General features: G+C 49.7%; 2 protein-coding genes across 19 annotated transcripts in view; one reads left to right on the forward strand and one right to left on the reverse strand.

Moving 5' to 3' along the window:
- The window catches only part of WDR54 (WD repeat domain 54), a 285,494-nt gene that overhangs the window by 199,583 nt on the left and 65,685 nt on the right, over positions 1 to 20,226 (forward strand). The window lies entirely within an intron of this gene.
- The window catches only part of DCTN1 (dynactin subunit 1), a 72,495-nt gene that overhangs the window by 46,205 nt on the left and 6,064 nt on the right, over positions 1 to 20,226 (reverse strand). For 7 of the 18 annotated variants that reach the window (XM_083631634.1, XM_083631631.1, XM_083631630.1 and 4 more), the window contains exons 1-2: positions 12,188 to 12,463; positions 2,502 to 2,750 (exon numbers count right to left, since the gene is read on the reverse strand). In XM_083631634.1, the coding sequence (XP_083487760.1) occupies positions 2,502 to 2,750; positions 12,188 to 12,220 (282 nt within the window). In that variant the 5' untranslated portion in view covers positions 12,221 to 12,463. Of the gene's footprint in view, positions 1 to 2,501; positions 2,751 to 11,863; positions 12,050 to 12,187; positions 12,482 to 16,035; positions 16,183 to 20,226 lie in introns of those variants that run through there. The other 11 variants (XM_083631625.1, XM_083631624.1, XM_083631623.1 and 8 more) reach the window with 5 other exon arrangements.

A 20,226-nucleotide genomic window follows, 5' to 3' on the forward strand; every position in this document is an offset into this window, starting at 1 on the left:
TTCAGTTGGGTTCTTCATCTAAAACACACACACCCTTAAGCACCCCAGAACTGCCTGTGGAAAAAGGCTTGAGAATAAAATAGCCACCATGCCTGATGCAATAGCGCAGCTCCCCCATCTCTCGGGGGCCCCTGTCTACTGGCAGCAGAGAGGAAACACCTCCCAATTTACACCCATTGCTTCCCCTTCCTGGGCTGCTGAAAGATTTTAACAGTCTTCCATGCCCAGTGGCTCCCTGCCCTGCATGTACATCAAGCATACATGACCTGTAGTCCTGTTTAGGGAAGCTTTTAATGTTTGATGTATTACTGTATTTTAATATTTGGTTGGAAGCCGCCCAGAGTGGCTGGGGAAGCCCGGCCAGATGGGCCAGGTATAAGTAATAAATGATGATGATGATGATGATGATGATGATGATGATGATGATGATGATGATGACTGGTGGATTCTCTTCCCTCGGTCAACACCAGCACCACTCCAGAATTTTACAGGTATAAGAATGGGAATTATTCCTTCTGAAATTTGTCCTCTATTGAGCCCTGAATCTTATAAGTTTAGGATTTCCCTTTAAGACTGTCTGGTATACTCTTTAGGGAGCAAACTCTTGTGGTTGGTTTTCCCTTTCTACTGCTACATATCTGACTTTCCCTTATCCCTAGTCTTAATAGTTTGGAACTCTGGGTTTGGCTATATAATTCGGGCATGACAAAGATTCTCCTTTTGTGTGCCAGGCAGCTTTTCTTCTGTGCTGGCAACACCCTTTGAGCAAGGGGAGTGGAAGGGGAAAAACTCCCTCCGTGATTACTGGGGAGTGAGCTGGCCATTTCCCCAAGCTGAATATTAACCCACCGCTCTTGGGAGACCCACTCATTCAGGAGCAAAGGGGCACGGAGGCAGCAATGAGGAAGGGGCTAGCCCCTCCCTTGGTTCAACCTGCTAGTGCTGACCCCCTCCTGCAAGTGCAGCAACGGTAGAGAAGGGGGTCCTTATCCAAGGACTTGTCCTTATTCAGCCCTGCACATTGGGGCAAACTCCCTCCCCCCCCCACGCACACACCAAAACACACAGAGCAGGGGACACCGCAAAGGCCTGGCCAACTGCCCCAGCCTTCCTGTTCACCCTCACTGGTTAATTCGTGCCCAAGAGCATGTGCAGATTATGTCACACGAGACAGCTTCCAAATAGATACCCAGCATGTGGTTCACCCTGCGGAACCTGTTAACTTGACCACTAACTGGGGCATGAGGAATGCGAAGGAGAGAGCAGCCCAACCCGGCCAGAGCCACATCTTTCTGCCTCTTCGCTTCCCATCACCAGGAAGAAGCTGGACCTGAAGCAGCAGCAACCAGCTCCAGCTGCCAACAAGATTGCCATAGCAACAGATCTGTCAAGCAGCACCAGAAAATTCAGGGAGGAAATGAGAGAGAGGAAGCCCAGCAGCCAGGCCTCCTCCAGAAGGAAGGCCCAACTGCTCCAGGCAGAGGGTTTGGGCACAACTAAGGGCAGGAGCGCAGGAGCCTCAAGGAGACCATCTTCTGCACAACACACACTGAAATGGGCACGAGCTGCAATGGGGGGATTGGGCCCCACATCACTTGCCATCTGGATTTCCCAGCTCAAGCACGAAACTATCTTGGGCTATCAGGACTGAAGTCAACCAGGACCAGATGGCACTGGGACAGAATCCTGAACACATACGCCAAGGCCAGGAGAATAGAGCCAGGTTACCTCAAGCTCCCTAACTATAAACCCCCCACCCACCCCCATCTGACCTGTGGGGGCATCAGGACTTTGCAGCAAGTGCCATGGGGATGCCCCACTCTGCTCACTTCCCTCGAGAGGAAGGAAGGGTGTGCATGACAGAGCCAGCAGAATTAATCTGAGCTTGAAAAGCACATGGCGTTAAAATAGATGGGAAGAATAACATTATTCTAAGTTCTACTCTATATAACCACCCTTAGTGTGGTTAAGAGCGGTAGTCTCGTAATCTGGGGAACCGGGTTCGCGTCTCCGCTCCTCCACCTGCAGCTGCTGGGTGACCTTGGGCCAGTCACGCTTCTCTGAAGTCTCTCAGCCCCACTCACCTCACAGAGTGTTTGTTGTGGGGGAGGAAGGGAAAGGAGAATGTGAGCCGCTGTGAGACTCCTTCAGGTAGTGATAAAGCAGGATGTCAAATCCAAACTCCTCCTCTTCTTCTTCTTCTTAGTGCCTCAGGACCAAGGGGGCAGTGAGTGGGGTGGGAAGGGGTGGGCTTCAGAGGCTTTGTGGGCACCAAGGGAAGACCTGAAGGGCACCAAGTTGGTGCCTCCTATTTTAGGAGACTCACGAGGGCACCAGAAAGGGTAAAACCACAGATGATGCTTGGAAACGGCTGGTGCACCTTAAAGGGGGGGAGAGACACTCTCCCTATCAAGTGTGTTGAGCAGAACTTCTTTCCTGACCGACACAAGCACTGACTGATATCGGTAACACCCAGCCTTGCCGCTCAGGAGGAAGCTTACCTGCGATTGTCGCACAAAGATGCCGTGGTTCTCCTCGCAGGTGAAGTACTTTCTGCCCTGCACCATGCCATCGTTCTTGCCTTTCGCTTCGTCCAGGATGACGCCCACCCACTTCCCGGTGGCAAAGAGCGTGGCGCCCACATAGGCCACCGTCCCACGGTACCCTTTCCCGATGACCTCCACCCGAGAGCCCACTTTGAGGGGCTTGCCGCTCACTTCCATGCTCATCCTGGCGCTGGCGCTCGACGCCTGGGGAAAGAAACAGGGAGAAGCCAAGGGTCAGTTGACAACCGCAACGAGGCTCTTCTAGGCAAATCTGGACCCAAAGCATTGTTCAGTGCCACAAAGGAGAAATCCTCCTCCTCTCTACACACGCAAAGACACGGTGGTGTTGAACAAAGGAGGCTGGTCACAGAGTTTCTTCATAGATTTGAAATAAACGTTGAAGAGGGCAAAGGGCTGCTTAGTGGATTCTCTTACAGTAGGACAAGAAACAAGGGAGATGAGCTGCTGGAAAAGAGATCCAGGCAAATATGGGGGAGGACATCTGAAATCCTCCAGAGTGGGATGTGCTGCAAAGGGGAGCTGTGCAATCTGGCTCCTTTCAAGAGAAGACTGCATAGGACTATGACGCACAGGCGAGGACCCTCTTTCCCCCCACATTTTTTCTTTAAAAGCCTCAAATAGAAGGGGACCTGCCACATGAGTCTGCTGAATGCTTCTGGTTCTATGTAAGCTGACTGACTGGCAGCCCAAAAGAAACCCGGAGGAGTTAAATGGAGGCAATTGCAAGAATCTTTTCCAAGCCCCTTCAAATCGCTTCCAACTTCTGCCAGAGCAAAATGAAGATGGGAAGGGGCCCCTCAGCAACGCATGGTCCTTTTGCTAGAAATGCACCGAGTGGCAGCGTGTGGCCCAGTCCCTCTCTCTTTGGGAACCAGAGCATTCCAAGAACTGCTGTGAGCCACCCTCTCTCTGGGCTGGAGCGCTTATATATTTCAGAAAATTTATACACCGCTTGATGGGAGAAAACCTCAAAGCAGTTTACAGAAAAGATAAAACAATAAAATCATCAATAAAGAAATTCACGACAGTAATTTAAAATCTACAATATAAGGCTTGGCTAAACAAAAATGTTTTCAGCAGGTGCTGAAACGAGTACAGCAAAGGTGCCCTCCGGATATCTATAGGCAGGGAGTTCCAAAGTGCAGGTGCTGCCACACTAAGAGATCCATTTCCTACAACTGTGGAATGGGCATTACGTGGCACCGATAACAGTGCCAGTTACGCAGATCAAAGTAGTTGAGTTGGCATATATAGGGGGCAAGGTGATCTTGCAGGTAAACTGGTCCCAAATTGTTAAGGGCTTTATATACAAATAGAAACACCCTGAACCTGGCCCGGGAGGAAACTGGCAACCAATCTCTTGCCTTTTGAGGCTTTCTGCCACCAGAAGAACATCCTTCTCCTCCTCCAGTAATGCTACCTGCAGGATGAGAAGTCGCCCCTCCAGGCAAAAAGGCTCAGTCTGGGATATGAAAGGTTGATGGTTTGAGCATCCGTAAAAAGGAAAAGCTCTGCGGATCAGTCTTTAAGAGACCAAGTGCCTGGATCTGTGTCTTCCTCTCCCTCCTGCTGGGAAACATCTACAGCTTTGGCTATCCATCAGACTGTTCTGAAGTCTAGACTATGTGCAACCAACCTGTTTTGCCAGCATGGAACCCTATTGGGGATGGTGTGTTCACAATGAAAGTACGGCAAGTCTGAAGAGGGAACTATCACCTGCGGCACCGCCCCACGGAGCAGACTAACAGCACACAGCCGGGAATCCCACGGCTTGACATCTGGGCGCAGATCTTGTAACAGCCTCACTCCCTTCCCAGTCCACTCCCCTTGTATATTACAGTGGACCCTCAGGTTGCAAACATGATCCGTGCAGAATGCACATTCACAACCCGCAGCGTTCACAACCCGAGCCTGCGCACGCGCGGGTTGCGATTCGGTGCTTCTGCGCATGCGCAACCGCCGAAACCCGGAAGTAACCCATTCCAGTACTTCCGGGTTTCGGCGGTCCGTAATTCAAAAAAACACAACCTGAAGTGGCTGTAACCTGAGGTAAGACTGTATTAAGAAAAAACACCTTTTAATCAAATCCTCCTAGATGTGCTTCTTCCCAGAATCACAGGAAGGTGTTTTGTTCTAATGCATGCAGTGTGTGGTTACCGCAGCTCAACAAATCCACTGGAAAAACTGCCATAGGACCAGCCCTGAATCCACACGCCAGAACAACCCACAGAGATAGCTCAGCTACCGAGAACAGAGCTGACCTGTCCTGGCACATCTATTCCACAACTATTGCCTCTGCAACTGCAATTCTAGTCATACCCAGTTGCTCAGCTTGCTGGCCAAGGCTCGGTGGCCCAGCCTGCCCGATTCCTGGTCAACGTGACTATACAAGAGTGCCATGGTCACATTGCACTTGGAAAAGAAGCCAGAGATCCTGGGCCAACAGTCTGAAGTATTGCACCTAGGACTCTTCATGAAGCACCAAAATGCAAGCTGCAGTTTTTGCAACAGACATGGAAACGGACATGTGAAGTCAGCCAGTCAGGGCTGTGATGGGAAGCAGCAGCCCAAGTGCCCTGTTTGCCTGTTAAGGGAGGCCTCGTCGCCTTCCCAGAACAGCCGCCCCCAACACAGTTTCGCCTCCCATAGGCCACAAGGCACAGGCTTTCTGGTTTGCCTCCCTTCCTAGGAAAACTGCTGATGGGTTAAATTCACAGTCGGCCTGAGAAATGCACCGACAAACCTGCAAATGACTCAGTCTACACAAAATGGGAGCAATGCAAGGACAGCACCCAAACGATGGCAAACAAGACCAAGTGAAGGCCGGCTTTAAAAAAAAACCTCTTCACAGATGAGTAAGAATTTTATGCTTTTTAAGGGTGGGTTGCAGAAAAGAGAACACTACTTACAGAACGTTTTGGAAGACGATGCGTGTAAAATAACAAACTCGGTGGGGAGGGGAAACTTGTTGAAACTTGTTTTAAAAATGCAGCAATGCAGCTGCCCTGTTAAAGGCTCACTTCCAAACTCCAGGTTCGTGAGCTGAAAGCTTGAAAAAGCAAGAAATTAGTCCACTTAAAATCAATAACTACTTTCCCGAGGCAGACAGCTGCAGACACCCAGCACATGCCCCACACCAGACCCCAAGGGGGAAGGGGCCACAGTTGTTCTCCCTCCTTAAAATAAAGGACAGGGGCTGGTTCTGCAGAGTGATGGGCCTGGCAGCAGCTTGGCTAAGGTGGAAATGCAATTGACCAGGGCAGGGAGACATGCTCTTCCCACCAGGCAGTGTGATGGAAGGCACACTTAAAGGATTAAATGCTGGGCAGGAGAAAGAAAAAGCCACCCTCTCTTTACAGGCTCAAACAAAGAGGAGAGAAGGGCCTTTCTCACCTTTTAAGCGAATTCCCACCCCTGTTCTCTGCTCACCAGGACACTTAGTTCCAGGGCACGCAGCACCACCTGTACCGGAATTGTTTTAAGACGCTGTTATTGTTTTATCTTTTGTGCTTGCCGCTCTGGGCTCCTTAGGGACAAGCTTGGAATATACATTTATTTATTTTATTTAACAAAGTGTATATGCTGCTTGATTGAAAGAAAACCACAAATATGAAATAAAACATTGAAATCACCTGTAAAAACAGTCTATTCCAAAGAAGATTGAAATTCATCAGTAGCTAAAAAGAGATTAAATACATGTCATAACCACAGCACCGCCAGCACCCTGGGCATTCTAGCCAAGGAATGCCATCATCCCTGCAGCCTAGTGGGTGAGATGCCATTGGTCCCTTTGGGCAAGGCATCCTTCGCCTGAGATTCCTAAAGAAGTTAGGCTATGGTGACACAAATATGCCTTAGCTGCCTCCTGGCTGATCTACTGCAGTGTTCTTTCTGCCTGGGGCTGCTTTGGAGAAGTGTCTGTGAACTTCAGCTTCTCCAGGATGCTATGGCAAAGCTTTCCGTTTTGGGGAGCATTTCACACTCTGACCAAACAACCTTGCTAGCTTCCTTCTCGTTTCCAGGCCCAATTCAACGAATCTGCTTGGAACCAGGATGCACAAGGGCTGCCTTTTCGCACTTCCACTCTTCATTATGGAGCTTCTTTGCTCTTTAAGCTCTTCCCACCAATGGCTGAGCTGTGTTTGGCTGAGAGGCTGAAGAGGTCCTCTGCTGTGCAACTGCTCCCACGGAGGCCTGTCCTGATGCTTCTCCATCACAAGAGCAGGAATTCAGCAGGGCATCCGCTAAGTTTTAATTTCCCTGGTGTTTTAGTCTGCACTGCTTTGTCCTCCGTATTTGCCATTAATTATTACAAGAGAGAAGATTCTGGCTTAACATCAGGAAGAACTTTCTGACAGTATTAGCTCTTCATCAGTGGTACAGACTCCCTCAGAAGGTGGTATGGACTCTCCTTCCTTGAAGGCTTTTAAGCAGAGGCTGGATGGCCATCTGTCATGGATGGTTTAGTTGCTATTCTTGCATTGCAGGGGGTCGGACTAGATGACCCCTGGGGTGCCTTCCAGCACTACAGTTCTATGATAACTGTATTTTATTACAAGCCCCCTTGAAGATTTTAAATTGAAAAGTAATTAATAACAAAATGAGCAATACATTTTGGCAGAATACAGCTCAGGAGACAAACAAAAGTAAAATATCTGAGCTCTGCAGAAGCAGCTGTGCCTGTGAGAAACAGGAGCGAGCCAGCAAACTATGGCTGCTGCTTTTGCCAGTGGGCTGTGGGGCTCCTGGAATAACAGGGAGCAGCTTCTGCCCAATGGGGCCAGAGGAGGATCCTGGGAACACGACTGAAGAGCAGCTTTTGCAGCTCTCTCACAAGGATGCCTTTTACTCCACCAGCCACTAGTAGCACCAGAAAACAAGCAAGATCCAGAAAGGAGGATAATCCAGAAGGAAGGAGGAAAACCAAGAGAGCTGGGCTTGCTAGAGAGAAAAACCCTCAAGGCAGCCCAGCAAAGCGAGTGCAAGGCGAGGAGAGATGGAGGAAGCCCACTTCCACATTCAGATGGACAAAATGATTTGGACCTCCTTGGGGAATATTATTCAGGTATCATTTTGGATGAGGTAATCCTAGCATGCCTGTTGTCTTTGCCCATGGAGTTTTCTTGGCAGGGATACTGGAGTGGCTTGCCGGTTCCTGCTCCAGGTGGATCACGTTTGGTCAAAACTCTCCACTATGACCTGTCCATCTTGGGTGGCCCTGCACGGCAGAGCTCATAGCTTCTCTGAGTTATTCAGGCCCCTTCGCCAGTGCTCACTGGAAGGACAGATCCTGAAGCTGAGGCTCCAGTACTTTGGCCACCTCATGAGAAGAGAAGACTCCCTGGAAAAGACCCTGATGCTGGGAAAGATGGAGGGCACAAGGAGAAGGGGACGACAGAGGACGAGATGGTGGGACAGTGTTCTTGAAGCTACCAGCATGAGTCTGACCAAACTGCGGGAGGCAGTGGAAGACAGGAGGGCCTGGCGTGCTCTGGTCCAGGGGGTCACGAAGAGGCGGACACGACTAAACGACTAAACAACAACAATCCTAGCATCTGCCCAACTTGAAGAGATGCATGGTAGGGTGAACAAGCTGTTATACTCTATCAGCTTGTCTGAAGATGCCCCAGAAATTACGCAGGTGTATTAGGAGGCCAGGCACCATGAACTGCACAGGAGGTAGGGAACTCAATTCGGGAACCCACAATAACATGTCTAGAGAAAACACAAGGATGCCACAAAGCACGTGGCAGTGGATACAATAAGGTGCCCTCCAGCAGTGGGAATGAGAGAGGGGTTCAACAGAACTGCCAATCACAGGACCTGCCACCTACCACAGAATCAGAGCAGCATCCCTCAGATGAGCCAGAGAACCCATCACCAGCCTGCCTGTTCACAGAAGGGTGGGTGGAATTTAGAAAGGAACAGCCAGGACCCCAGCTTGGGCTCTAGGTCCCCTCTACCTGGCAAGTTACACTCATGTTTTCAATGAACAGAGTCTTCTCACTGGTTGCCCTGGTTTAAAGGAATGAGCTCCTGGAGGAGGTATGTTCAGGGCTCTCCCTCCTGGGCTTTTTAGGCACCTCTCTCAAGCTCACTTGTTCACAACAGCCTTTGGGCAGATGGCAGAAAGCTATTTATTTTTATTTAAATCATCTCTATGCCGCTTCAGTTTACAACCCATCATTAATAAACAGGACATTGCAAGCACTATAGGTACAAATGCAATAAGCAGCTATATTTAAAGCAGCATGATTAACAGAAAAACATGATAATCTCTCAAAGAAAAACATGACAAATGAAAATCAGGTACAAAAATACAATAGAAACTCCATATATAAAGATTATTAACGAAAGAAATTCAGTACAACCTAAGTTGCACCAACAGCTCCTTTCCCCCCAAAAGTCCTCTATAACATGTTTTATGCTGCCATACTTGCTATTTAACTTTCAGAGGGATTTAAGCTTCTTGCATTTTTAATATATATTTTTAATCTCACCCTAGCTTTTTCCACAAGTGTTCAAGGCAACTGAACCCTTGTGAAAAAGACAGAAAGTCCTTCTATAAATACATAAAAATGAGTGGGACTCCCGTGTCGCTCTGTGAAACTGAAATCTGGAAGATTCTGACCTTCTCTTGGCAAAATCCTGATGCTTGACTCACAGCGAGTGCCTGTCCTTGGCTGAGAAGCTCCCTGCCTTCTCCACTTCAGAGCGGGGTTCGTTCTCTAGGGCTGTCAATGCAGACACTTCCCCAAACATGCAAATCACATTAGTATTTCTGAAACACGCAGGCTTCAGCTTCTGCCACTAAAGTTCATTCTCACGGAAGACTGTGAAAAATAACTATCTTCCACACCAATTGAGCGTCGCCTGCTTTGCTTGAAGGTAATGTGCTGTAGCTGCAGTGTTGGTTCATTATCACAGGCTTCCTTCTTCCTCACTCCCAGAAACTGGAGTTAGCTTCTGACACCACAACAGCTCAAACACCAAGGAGAAGGCTATTTGAGGCCTCCTCCAAGAGTCTCTTTGAAGTACAAATCCATAGTCTGAGGAAGGCCTTCAGCCCCACAGCCTGCCCTGCCACCCACCCACCCCTCCAACAAGAAGAGCCAAGGGTGCAGGATTGAAGCATCTCCCGCCTCCAATTTAAGTCATGGACAGACTCATCTGGAAGGAGGAGGAGAAGCAGCAAAGCTCCCTTTGCACTAAGCCTCATTATCAACAGCCATGTAATACCAGAGAGCTGCCATCTTCCCTCCTCACCAAAGGAGGAGATTACTCAAGGATTAATAACTGACTTGTCACCCAGTGACAGAATGGGGGTGGCTGCTGTCTCATCAAAGGCGATCGGAGCGGCACAGATGATCTTGCTCTCAAACGAAAAAGCGAACCAGCCAGAGCTGGTGTCTGTCTGGTAGGAGCCCTCGCTCTGCTCAAGGACCGGGCTGCCCCTGACATGCGCTTGGCCTGGGTTTTAGAAAAGGGGAGCAAGGCAGTGCGAAAGGAAGGACAAGGTGACGGGTGCAGGGAGGCTCCAAGGAGCAGAACAAAGAGGGCCCAGCCCTCAAGGGAGGAGCGCAAAACTGAAAGCCCACAGGAAAACTATTTTCCATGTCAGCCAAAGAATGCAGAAGAGCCAGAAAGTCTAAACTGCCTGCCCCCTCCTCCCGTATCCCAAAGTGCAGCCACCAATCCTGGTACAACTTAAAACCAGAGAGCTGGTGCAGCTCTGCGGAGAAGGAAACAGCAGCTGCTGCTGCTGCTGCTGCAGACCACTCGAGCCAGCAAGCCAAGCCACATTCTGCAACCACTAGCAAGGCACGTTCGATGCAAGACCAACATAGGGTACCGAGTTAGGTCTCGTGTCCATTGAGTTCAGCACCATCTGCACGGAATGACAAAAGCTCTCCAGGATCTCAGGCAGGAGTCTGGGAATGCTGGGGATTGATCCCTGGACCCCTGCACTCAAACATATGTTCTAGCACTGCACTAAGACCCTTCCCCAACCAGCCGGCATCAAGTCCTGCAGATGCTTAAGAGGGGACCACCGTGGCAAGGCATGGAACACGCAAGTGAAGGCTTTTCCTTTTAATAGGCCCACAATGGGCCTTGTCTCTGGCAAGAGACTGACCCAGTTTGGGCTTATGGGGGCAGGAGAGGATTCCAAACCCGGAAGACTATAAAAATCACAGCCCAGGCAGCTGATACATCCCCCAGAGGCTGTGCTTGAAAGAACGCAACAGCACCCTCAGCGCATCAGACCCAGAGGCCTCCTGACCGACTGCCCTGCTCAAGAGGCAGCCAACATGAAACTTCAGTCCCTGCCAGCCCCTTTCAGAGATGGAAGAGGAAGGACAGGGGAAGGCAAGGAACAAACCCCTGCAGAACCACAAGCTCACTTCTCAGACACCAGAGCCTGGAGGGCAAACATTTTGCACTCCCGCCTGTCAGCTGAGCACCAAAGACAACGCCTTCCACCCGCTTTGGGGCCTCCACGGAAACTAGCCAGGGTGACTGCAGAGGAGCAGAGGGACAAAGCGGCCTGGACGCCAGTGAAGGGCCACAGCTGAAAGGCTGAACATCTGCCTTGCATGCAGGAGGTCCAAGGCTCAATCTCCAAAGGCATTTCTCTGGGCAGGGCTGGAAAGGCTCCCTGCCTGAAACCCTGGAGAGCCCCTGCTGTCAGTCAGTGCTGGGGCTGACGGACCAGCGGTCAGACTTGGTATAAGGCAGTTTCCTATGTTCCAACGAAGAACCAACGAGAAGCAGCGGCAAGAAAGGCCTCCCTGGGAATTGCACATGCTTCCTTCCAGGGGAGCCACCGACAGCCTCCTCTCCTTCCAGGGCTTGCAAAGGTGAAGGAAGACACAAAGGTGGCCACTCAGCACTCCCAAAGTACCTTAAGCAACACCAGGCTCTTGGCCCAGCAGCAAGGATGCTCAAACGCACTGCCTGACCAGCCCCACATCTTATGTGTCACTTCAGCCCTCCCTGGGGGTCGGGCAGGGCAGGGTGGGTGCGGAAAGAGAACAAGAACAAAATGACAAAGGGAAAAAAACTCCAGAGAAAGGCCCCATTGTGAGGCTGGTTCCGAGTTCTGCTGCGGAGTCTGCAGCTGATGCCCAAACTGCAATATGGTGGAAGAGGGGGCTCTCAAAGACCATCCGGAAAGGAGTGGGGGGGGAGGATAAAGGAGGGGGTGCAGGTGGGAGCAAGTGGTTGCCGGGGTGGGGAGGGGGGGAGAAGGGGAAATGAGCCCAGAAGCTTTGCATTTGAGCCCTGGGGAAACTCACCATCACCAGAGGCTCAGCTGACACCTCCTTACAGTATCAGCAGCAATTACCAGGAAATAACAGCGGCCCATCTCCATCGAAAGGGCTTGGCTAGCAGGGAAATTCAGCCAACAACACAGCTTTCCTTAACATATATGGCATGGAGGCACAATTCATGGCAGGGAACCGGCAAAGGAAACACTCTCTCTCTCTCTCTCTTTCTCCCCATCCAGACCATCTGCAGACTCCCCTCGCAACAGATTGCATCTAGAGATACTGTACCTACAGGGGCACAGAGCGCAGCCCAGGCGTGGAGCGGCCAATGGCTGCCCATGTGTCACTTACCCGGCTGTACGTGTGCCTCTTGGTCTGGGCCATGCTGATGTTTTTCCTCCCAGCTTTAATTATCTCTGGAAAGGCTGCTCTCAGCTCATGGCAGGGGGCTCACCAGGGAGGATCCTGCTCCTTCCTATGTTGCAGAGGCGGCTTCCATGCCCACGCCCTGAGCCACCCTCTCCCTCCAGCCACACGGGGAGGAAAGAGCCCTTTTGCTGACAGAGAGGCGTCTTTAAGCCTCCAACACACAAAAATCCAGCCCAGCTGATGGAGACTCACTCTGCAGTGCTGCTCCAGACTCTTGTCACAGATTCTGTCAGCCCACTGGGTCCTAATGCTAGACCGTTCTGCTCTCAGAAAGGAAGAGCAAGACGCTTGGTGAGGCGAAGGTCGCACAGCACACCAGAAGCACCCACCAGCCCAGATGCAAGTCACAGGCTGAGCTCCACTTTGGTCCTCTCTGTCTGGAATAGTCTGGGCAACAGCCCTACGTGACACAAAACGCGCCCTCAGGTATACCACTTGGAGCTCTGCCTGTCCTGATCACCCATGCGCACCCCCTCCCCATCGCTGGCTCCCAGAAGTGCATTTAGGCCACCTCTCCTGGGCCTTTTTTCCTGCTGAAGTGGAAAGAGAGTAACAGGAGGGAAAGCAGAGAAGAGTAGCCAGCAGCAGCAGCAGCCGCCCTGCTAGCCAAGGCTCTCCATCCGATGGCAACGAAGACCCATCTCAACTGCTCCATTGCCTGACACAGCCACACAGGGCGGAAGGTGAGGGGCAGGCAGCTCAAGAGTTAACCACGACTTGCTCCGAAATCCATCAGTCTCCTTCCCCTAGACCATCTGTCTCATGACATCCAGAGCTACCTGGGAGAGGGAGGCAGCAGGTAGTAACTGGAGATTCTGGCAGGACCAGATTCCATCTGCTGCTAACATCCTAAGGAGCCAGTGTCCTCTGAAACTGGTCGTGCAAAGCGTCTCAGGGCTCCATTAGGTGAACTGCAAACACATTCCACCAGGCCTGACTTCTGCCTTAGTGAGGGTCCTCTTTAAAATATCCTGTTTAGAAGCAAGGGCTCGGATTCATTATTGCTGATGAGAACTTCAGGATGTGCTTCCAAAAGAAGGCAGCGGTTTCTAAAAAACACTGCTCTATACTTAGGCTGCTGCTCCTCTCGGTCTCCTTTGCTGCCGCCTCCTCTAGTTCCACCTCCAGGCCTTCTGCCAGGCTGCTCCTGGTGCGTGGAATAGTTTCTCACCGCCAGCTCGGCTCCTGAACCATCCCTGAGCAGTGCTCCTCTGCTACCACCTGACTCTTCCATACCTACTGCTGGCCAATAAATCCATAAACCAAACAAACCATTCCCTGCTCAGCCGTGTCAGCACCACCTGAGAAGCAGCTGAGGAGAGGGGGGTAGGGACAATTGTTGCCCAGTGGCAGAGCCCATGCTTTGGATGCCAGAAGGTCTCCGTTTCGTCTCCAGGAACTCAGATAGCTGCCTTATACTGTGTCAGGAAATACAGTACAATGCTGACCGGCTCTCCAGGGTTTTGAATAGGATGCCATTCCCAGCCCGACCTGGAGGGGCTCTGGGTGAAGCCTGGGACCTTCCGAAGCTCAGCCACCAAGCTAAAGCCCTTCAGTTGCTGGGAAAGATTCCTGCTCAAAACGCTGGAGAGCTGATGCTGTGAACAAGACGGGCACCTGGCAGGGGAACTCAGCTGACTTGCAGGTTTCCTTTGCACAGGAGTGCAGCCTATGGATGGATTAAATCTGCATATAATTATTACAAATGAATAGGCAACCATTTTGTTTTTAAGATTATGCCCCTAAGTGTCAGCACTGCCTTAAGAAGACTCTCCCCTCTCACGTGTCAGAGCGGGAGCAAATGCCTCTTACTGGGTGGTGCCAACTTTGCCTGTTAAAAATAACCATTGTTGTTCTTGTGGCTGCTTTCAAATCTGCTGCCCAATTGATCACGTGGAGACTTATTTATCAATTAACCTGAATGATGACTGGTCTGATCAGCACCCCTGTTCAAAACGACAAACTTCAAAGAGTTCTCAGGTCCAGAAGTAACCCCAAGGCCTCAGATTCACGCAATGCCCCCTATAAGGGGTGAGGAAAAGGAGGGACTAGGCGCAGGGCATCCTTGGGACTTTGTGTGGGAAATGGGCACACTGGCAATTCCTCTTAATAGCTCAACAGCACACTTGAGCAGGAAGCGATTCAATAATCTTTTATGACACAAGGTGATATTTTAGAACATCTTGAGCTGATAAAATCAATGTGGTAGTTTCCCCTGCAGTACTTAACATAAGAATGCACCTGAGGTTACTCTGGGAGGCAACCACAATGTCTACAGAAACGTCCATCCATCATACATGCCCATAGACTCTGACAATCGACTCATGTGATTTATTTCCCTCTCCACATGAAATGATTACATAAGCACAACAAAGAAGAACTGTGAGGAGGGCCGGCCCATGCAGGGGCAAGGGGAGGTGATCACCTCGGGCGGCAGGATCCACAGGGGCAGCAGATTCTGAGGTAGATCTTTATCCCCACCACCTTGCTCCTGAAGCGGATCTTTACTCAGCTCTCCTTCCCTCGCCAATGGGGGGAGCATTTTGGGGTTCACCTCAGGGGCCAAAATGTCTTGGGCTGAAGCTGACGGTGAGGTCAGTGTTGCTATTTTTATTATTGTTGTTATTAATAATAATAATAATAATAAATGGCTCCCAATTCATACTTTCTCCGACACCACATTCCCCATCTCTTTACTCTCAACCCAGTCTTTGTCAAAATCTTGCAAATTCCATCCTTTCATCTACAGTGGACGCTCGGGTTGCAAACGTGATCCGTGTGGGATGCACATTCGCAACCCGCAGCATCCGCAACCCACATCTGCGCATGCGCAGGTTGCGATTTGGCACTTCTGAGCATGTGCAAATCGCAATTTAGCGCTTCTGCATATGCGCGACCGCCGAAACCCGGAAGTAACCCGTTCCAGTACTTCCAGGTTTCGGCGGTCCATAACCCAAAAAAAAGCAACCTGAAGCGGCTGTAACCCGAGGTATGACTGTACTGTACAGTATATTTATATAAAGTCTTGTCGTTAACATTCTGAATGCTACAGAAAGAAGAAAACACCAAAGCATGAAATGCCATCAGACGTGGTTGCAACCAAAACCCGCAAAGCACCTAAACGGTCTCCTTTGAATGTCTGCTACCTCCTCCCTCACTCCATCTTAAAATTCTTACCCAGCGGAGACAGGGATGGCTTGAACGTCAGTCTTTCTCTCCACAGCCGCCCTTCCCCACTTATCATCTATTGTAGCTTGATGAAGAGTTCTGGGGAACACAAAAGCTTGCACACTATTTTGTGACATTTTGATAAACTTTATAAAGGTATTGCCCTGACACATACTTATGGGCCAACACAGTACCTTTATGACTCGGCTGTTTAAAAAATCTCTGTTGTTTTGTACTAGCCTAGAAAGCTCTGCCTTATTTGACCATCTAGCCCAATAGGGTCTCTTCAGATTGGCTGCAGCTCTCTGAGAGGCAGAGAGGGAAAGCCTTCTCCATTACCTGCTGCTCTCTGATACTTTCTACTGGGGATGTCAAGGACGGAACCTGGGGCCTTAATAATATTAAATTTTATTACTGATACCTTCTGCATGCAAAGCACCTGATCAGTCACTGAGCTGCAGTCCCTCACCCCCACCCAAACATTCACACATGCCACCAGTAAAACATAAGGGATGTTTTGCAAGCACAAAATGATGCATGCCAGGGTAAAAAATCTTAATTTCACATATACACTCATGGAGCCTGAACTGGCATTGACTAACCAGGAACGAGACCTTGGGGTTGTAGCTGAGAGCTGATTCAGATTGAATCAACGGTTGTCATTGTCCAGCTTTCCCTTCTTTCCTTTGAACTGATTTGGGCAAAAAAAAATGGTTCTTCTTTCTGCTTTAAACAGACAGATGAATCTTATCTTCTACAAATAAAACAATTGATTTATTATTTAGAAAAGTTATAAACTGCATAATAAATAACACCCCAAGTAATGCTCAGATAGAATTATTGATAAAACAAAGCTAAAAATCCATAAAGCAATTAAAAAACATAAAATCATCATCATTAGAAACAAAGATAACACTCAATATAACTTTAAAATAAATGTAAACAACTAAATCATGTCTTCGTTTCTGGTTTGCTGAAACAGAAGAGTTTTCAGCAGGAGCCACCTGGAACCACAAAGGGCACCTGCCTCATGTCCACAGGCAGTGAGTTCCGGAGCGCAAGTGCTGCCACACTGACAAATGCGCAAGCAGACAGTCCTTCGCCTACAGAAAAATTAAACTCACTGCCCAACCCTCACAGAGACAAAGCAGTTAAGAAATTAAGAAGAGCTGGCTGAGCCCAAAGCCAGGATCCTCTTTCCCACAGATGCCAACCAGATGCCCGGGTGGGACGCCCACAAGCAGCGCATGAGCGCACCAGCTCTCATGCTCATGTTCCTCAGCAGCTGGTATTCCCTGGCAGGCTGTCCCTGGTCCCCAAGGAAGTACACAATCCTCTGTGACCAGTAGCTACTGATAAACCTGTCCTCCATGTTGTTTTTGGCACCTGTCCATCTTGGCAGGCAATGGAGGGAGTGTGCCTTTGAGAGTGAAGTCAAACTGTTGGCAGGTTGCAGTGCCTGCTGTGGCTGCAGAGACCGATACAGGAGAGACATGTTTTGTTGCATCCGGGGCAGAGAAAAGCATCCAGTTGTGCTGCTGCAGATGCGCCAGGGCGTTTCTTCTCTCTGGGCTCCTCCCAGCGGCCATTTCTCCTCTGGTCACTGCTGTGGATGCAAGACCCGACTCTCTGTCTCCAGGCCCTGTGATTGTCTACAAGGGATTCCCACACGGCAGGTTTGATGTTGCCAGCATTCATGTCACATTTGCAGACATCTTTGTAATGCAGAGCTGGTCTTCCAATGCTGTCTGGTGCCTGGAACCAGCTCCCCGTAGATCACGCCCTTGGGGATCCTGCCATCTTCCATTCTGCGGGCATGACCAAGCCAGCGTAGATGTCGCTGAGGCAGGAATGCAAACATGCTGGGAATGTGCGCTGGGGAGAGCACATCTTTGTTTGAGACCATCTGCCATGTGATGCCCAAAATCTTCCTGTTGCAGCGCACATGGAAGGCACTGAGGCGTCGCTCCTGGCAGGTATAAGTTGCCCCTGACTCACTTCCATAAAGCAGTGTGCTCAGCGCGCAAGCTTGGTAGACCTTCCCTTGGTATTGTAGTCCATGAATTTCATCCAATCCCCATTAAAGCTGAGCTACACAGTTAAGTATCCAAGGGATTCCTTGACTGGTGGTATTTACAGCCTGCACACAGGAAAGGGATCTGCAGTCTCCAGTTTGGAAGAGGACTTAACTGCTGCCACACTAGGAACTGGAAGAGCAGAGTTCGAATCTCCATTCTGCCATGCAGCCTACCGGGTGGAAACGGGGAGCAGAAATAGAATACTAAAGCCTCAGAAGGCACTTGGGTCATATATCAAAAAAGGTTGAAGGTCCAAACGACTATCAGTCAGCTGCCTCTGAGGCTGGGCGATGCAGCTGCACAGAACTGGGATCACAAGGACAGCAATTTGATTTAGGAAAAAAGGCAGCCTTGCACAGGGGCATCTTAGGGCCCAGGTGGACCTCAAGCAGCCCTCCGTTCCCTACTCTGTCATATTCACAGAAGGGCAACAAGGGAAGAGGTGGACATTACGTGGCTCGTATGCTGTTCTCAGTACGTTTCCAAGCACAATTCAAAGTGTTGGTGCTGACCTTGAAAGCCCTAAACGGCCTCGGTCCAGTATACCTGAAGGAGCGTCTCCACCCTGGACACCAGAGTCCAGCTCCGAGGGCCTTCTGGTGGTTCCTTCCCTGCGAGAAGTGAGGTTACAGGGAACCAGGCAGAGGGCCTTTTTGGTAGTGGCACCCGCCCTGTGGAACACCCTTCCATCAGATGTCAAGGAAATAAACAACTATCTGACTTTTAGAAGAAATCTGAAAGCAGCCATGTTTAGGGAAGTTTTTAATGTTTGATTCTGTATTGTTTTTAATATTCAGTTGGAAGCAGCCCAGAGTGGCTGGGGAAACCCAGCCAGATGGGTGGGGTATAAATAATAAATTACGGTATTTTTATTATTATTATTATTATTATTATTATTATTATTATTATTATTGTCTCTCCTGCTGCAGGTGCCTGGTTCCTCTTCCCCCTTGCTCCCTAGCTGGGTGGTGCTATTACTGAATAAGACTTTCCTTCCCCACAACTCGACTGTTGAGGAAGGAGCTGGCCAGGCGTGCATTACTGAGAGTGGCATCCTACCCAGAATCTTGCAAGGGGCTGATGTGGGACTGCCCTTATGTTTGATGGGGAAACTGTTGCTAGCGCATGATGCGGCAGCAGGGCTTGGGGCAGAGGCTGCTGTCTGCCTATCCAGGATACTATTCCTCAGGGAACAGCACTGGCCGTCAATAGGCTACCAGGCCAAATTTAAGGTCTCAGTGCATGGTGCCCTAAACGCTTGAGACAGGATATCCCAGATTCGCCTTGCCCCCCTTTTAGCTGCCGGTTCACTGCAGTCATCTTATGGCAGCCCAGTGGCACCTGCATTATGGAAGATGCTGTCCACTGAAGTTAGGCTCCAGCACAGCACACATCTTGTCAGAGGCTTAAAAGAAAAAAGAACCCCTGTTTTTTCTAGAAGGATGAATTGACTTGTTGGCACTATCCAGTTTTCCTTTGGAAAAAAACTCTCTTTTCTCTTTTTATTTATTGTATTTTTATTGTTGTTTTATACACTGTAATATTCAGTAACGTTTAGCTGCCTATAAATATTCAAAATAAATAATAACCACTGAAGTATGAGTTTCCACCAGGTCATCCTCTCCCAAACGAACGAAAGCAGCAACTGAGGACACTGCCCCTGAATCCCCAGGAGCAGGGCTCCCGGCTCCTGGCTCCTGGTCCAAACTCCTCACCCAAGGAGAACCGTGATCCACTTGGCACTAGGACCCTGCTGAGTCAAGCTGTGCGCATTTGCGCACTGACAAACTGCACCATTTTACCATTTCAGCAGTAGCTGGAGCAGCTCTGCCAAGGGAGTGAGGCTGCAGCGCCTTCAGGAGCACAGAAAAGGGGCTATTCAAAGAGATGCCCCCTGACGCCCGTCCAAATGCTCTCTCATGTCTTTTCTTCTTCTTCTTCTTTTGCAGCTTAAACTGGAGCAACCAAAGCTGCAAATCAATATATCTGGAACACTTCACTGAAGGCGTAACCATAGCAACACACCAAGGATCTGAGGATGCTCGTCTCTGGTAACAAGGAGGTTAGTCTATTTCAAGTTCACGATCATATTCATCTGAATGCGTCACCCACCACCCCATCATTCCACAGCCAGCCCCTTTCACCTGACTATCAGATAGCAGGGCAGCAGGTGAGACGTGTGCTGGAATGGAGGTCAAAAGCTGCTCTAGGAGTACTTGATCACACTACTTCTATTCTTCAGAGTTCAAAATCTCTTACTTAAACTGCTGCTCTCTTTGGTATTCTCATGAGATATAGCGGTTCTCTTGTTCGTCAGTATTAGGCCCATATATTGGAATTAAACTTCTGTTTCCTTCCATCAGTCCATCATGCTTTGCCTTCTACTGTTTGGCCCAAGCAGCTTTCACAAACCACAGGAAATACTATTTCCCCCCATCTGATTTAACAAGCTGGCTCCATCGCCCTGTAAGCATGAGATGCTCAGGAGCAAATGTCGCAACTACCTCTATTTCAGAGACGCTCAAGAGAAGAGCCTTTCTGAACCTGATCACAAGGTTCCTTCTATTCCAAGATCCCGTTTCCAACAGAAGCCGAAACGTTATCCATTTATTACATTTCTATCTCACCATTCCCTCAGGGAGTTCAACGTGGCATAGGTGGGTCTCCCCCTCCTCATTCAATGCCCATAACAATGCCATGAGGTGGGTTAGCCTG

Source organism: Podarcis filfolensis (assembly GCF_964270895.1).
Source record: "Podarcis filfolensis genome assembly, chromosome: 9".
NCBI lineage: Eukaryota > Metazoa > Chordata > Lepidosauria > Squamata > Lacertidae > Podarcis > Podarcis filfolensis.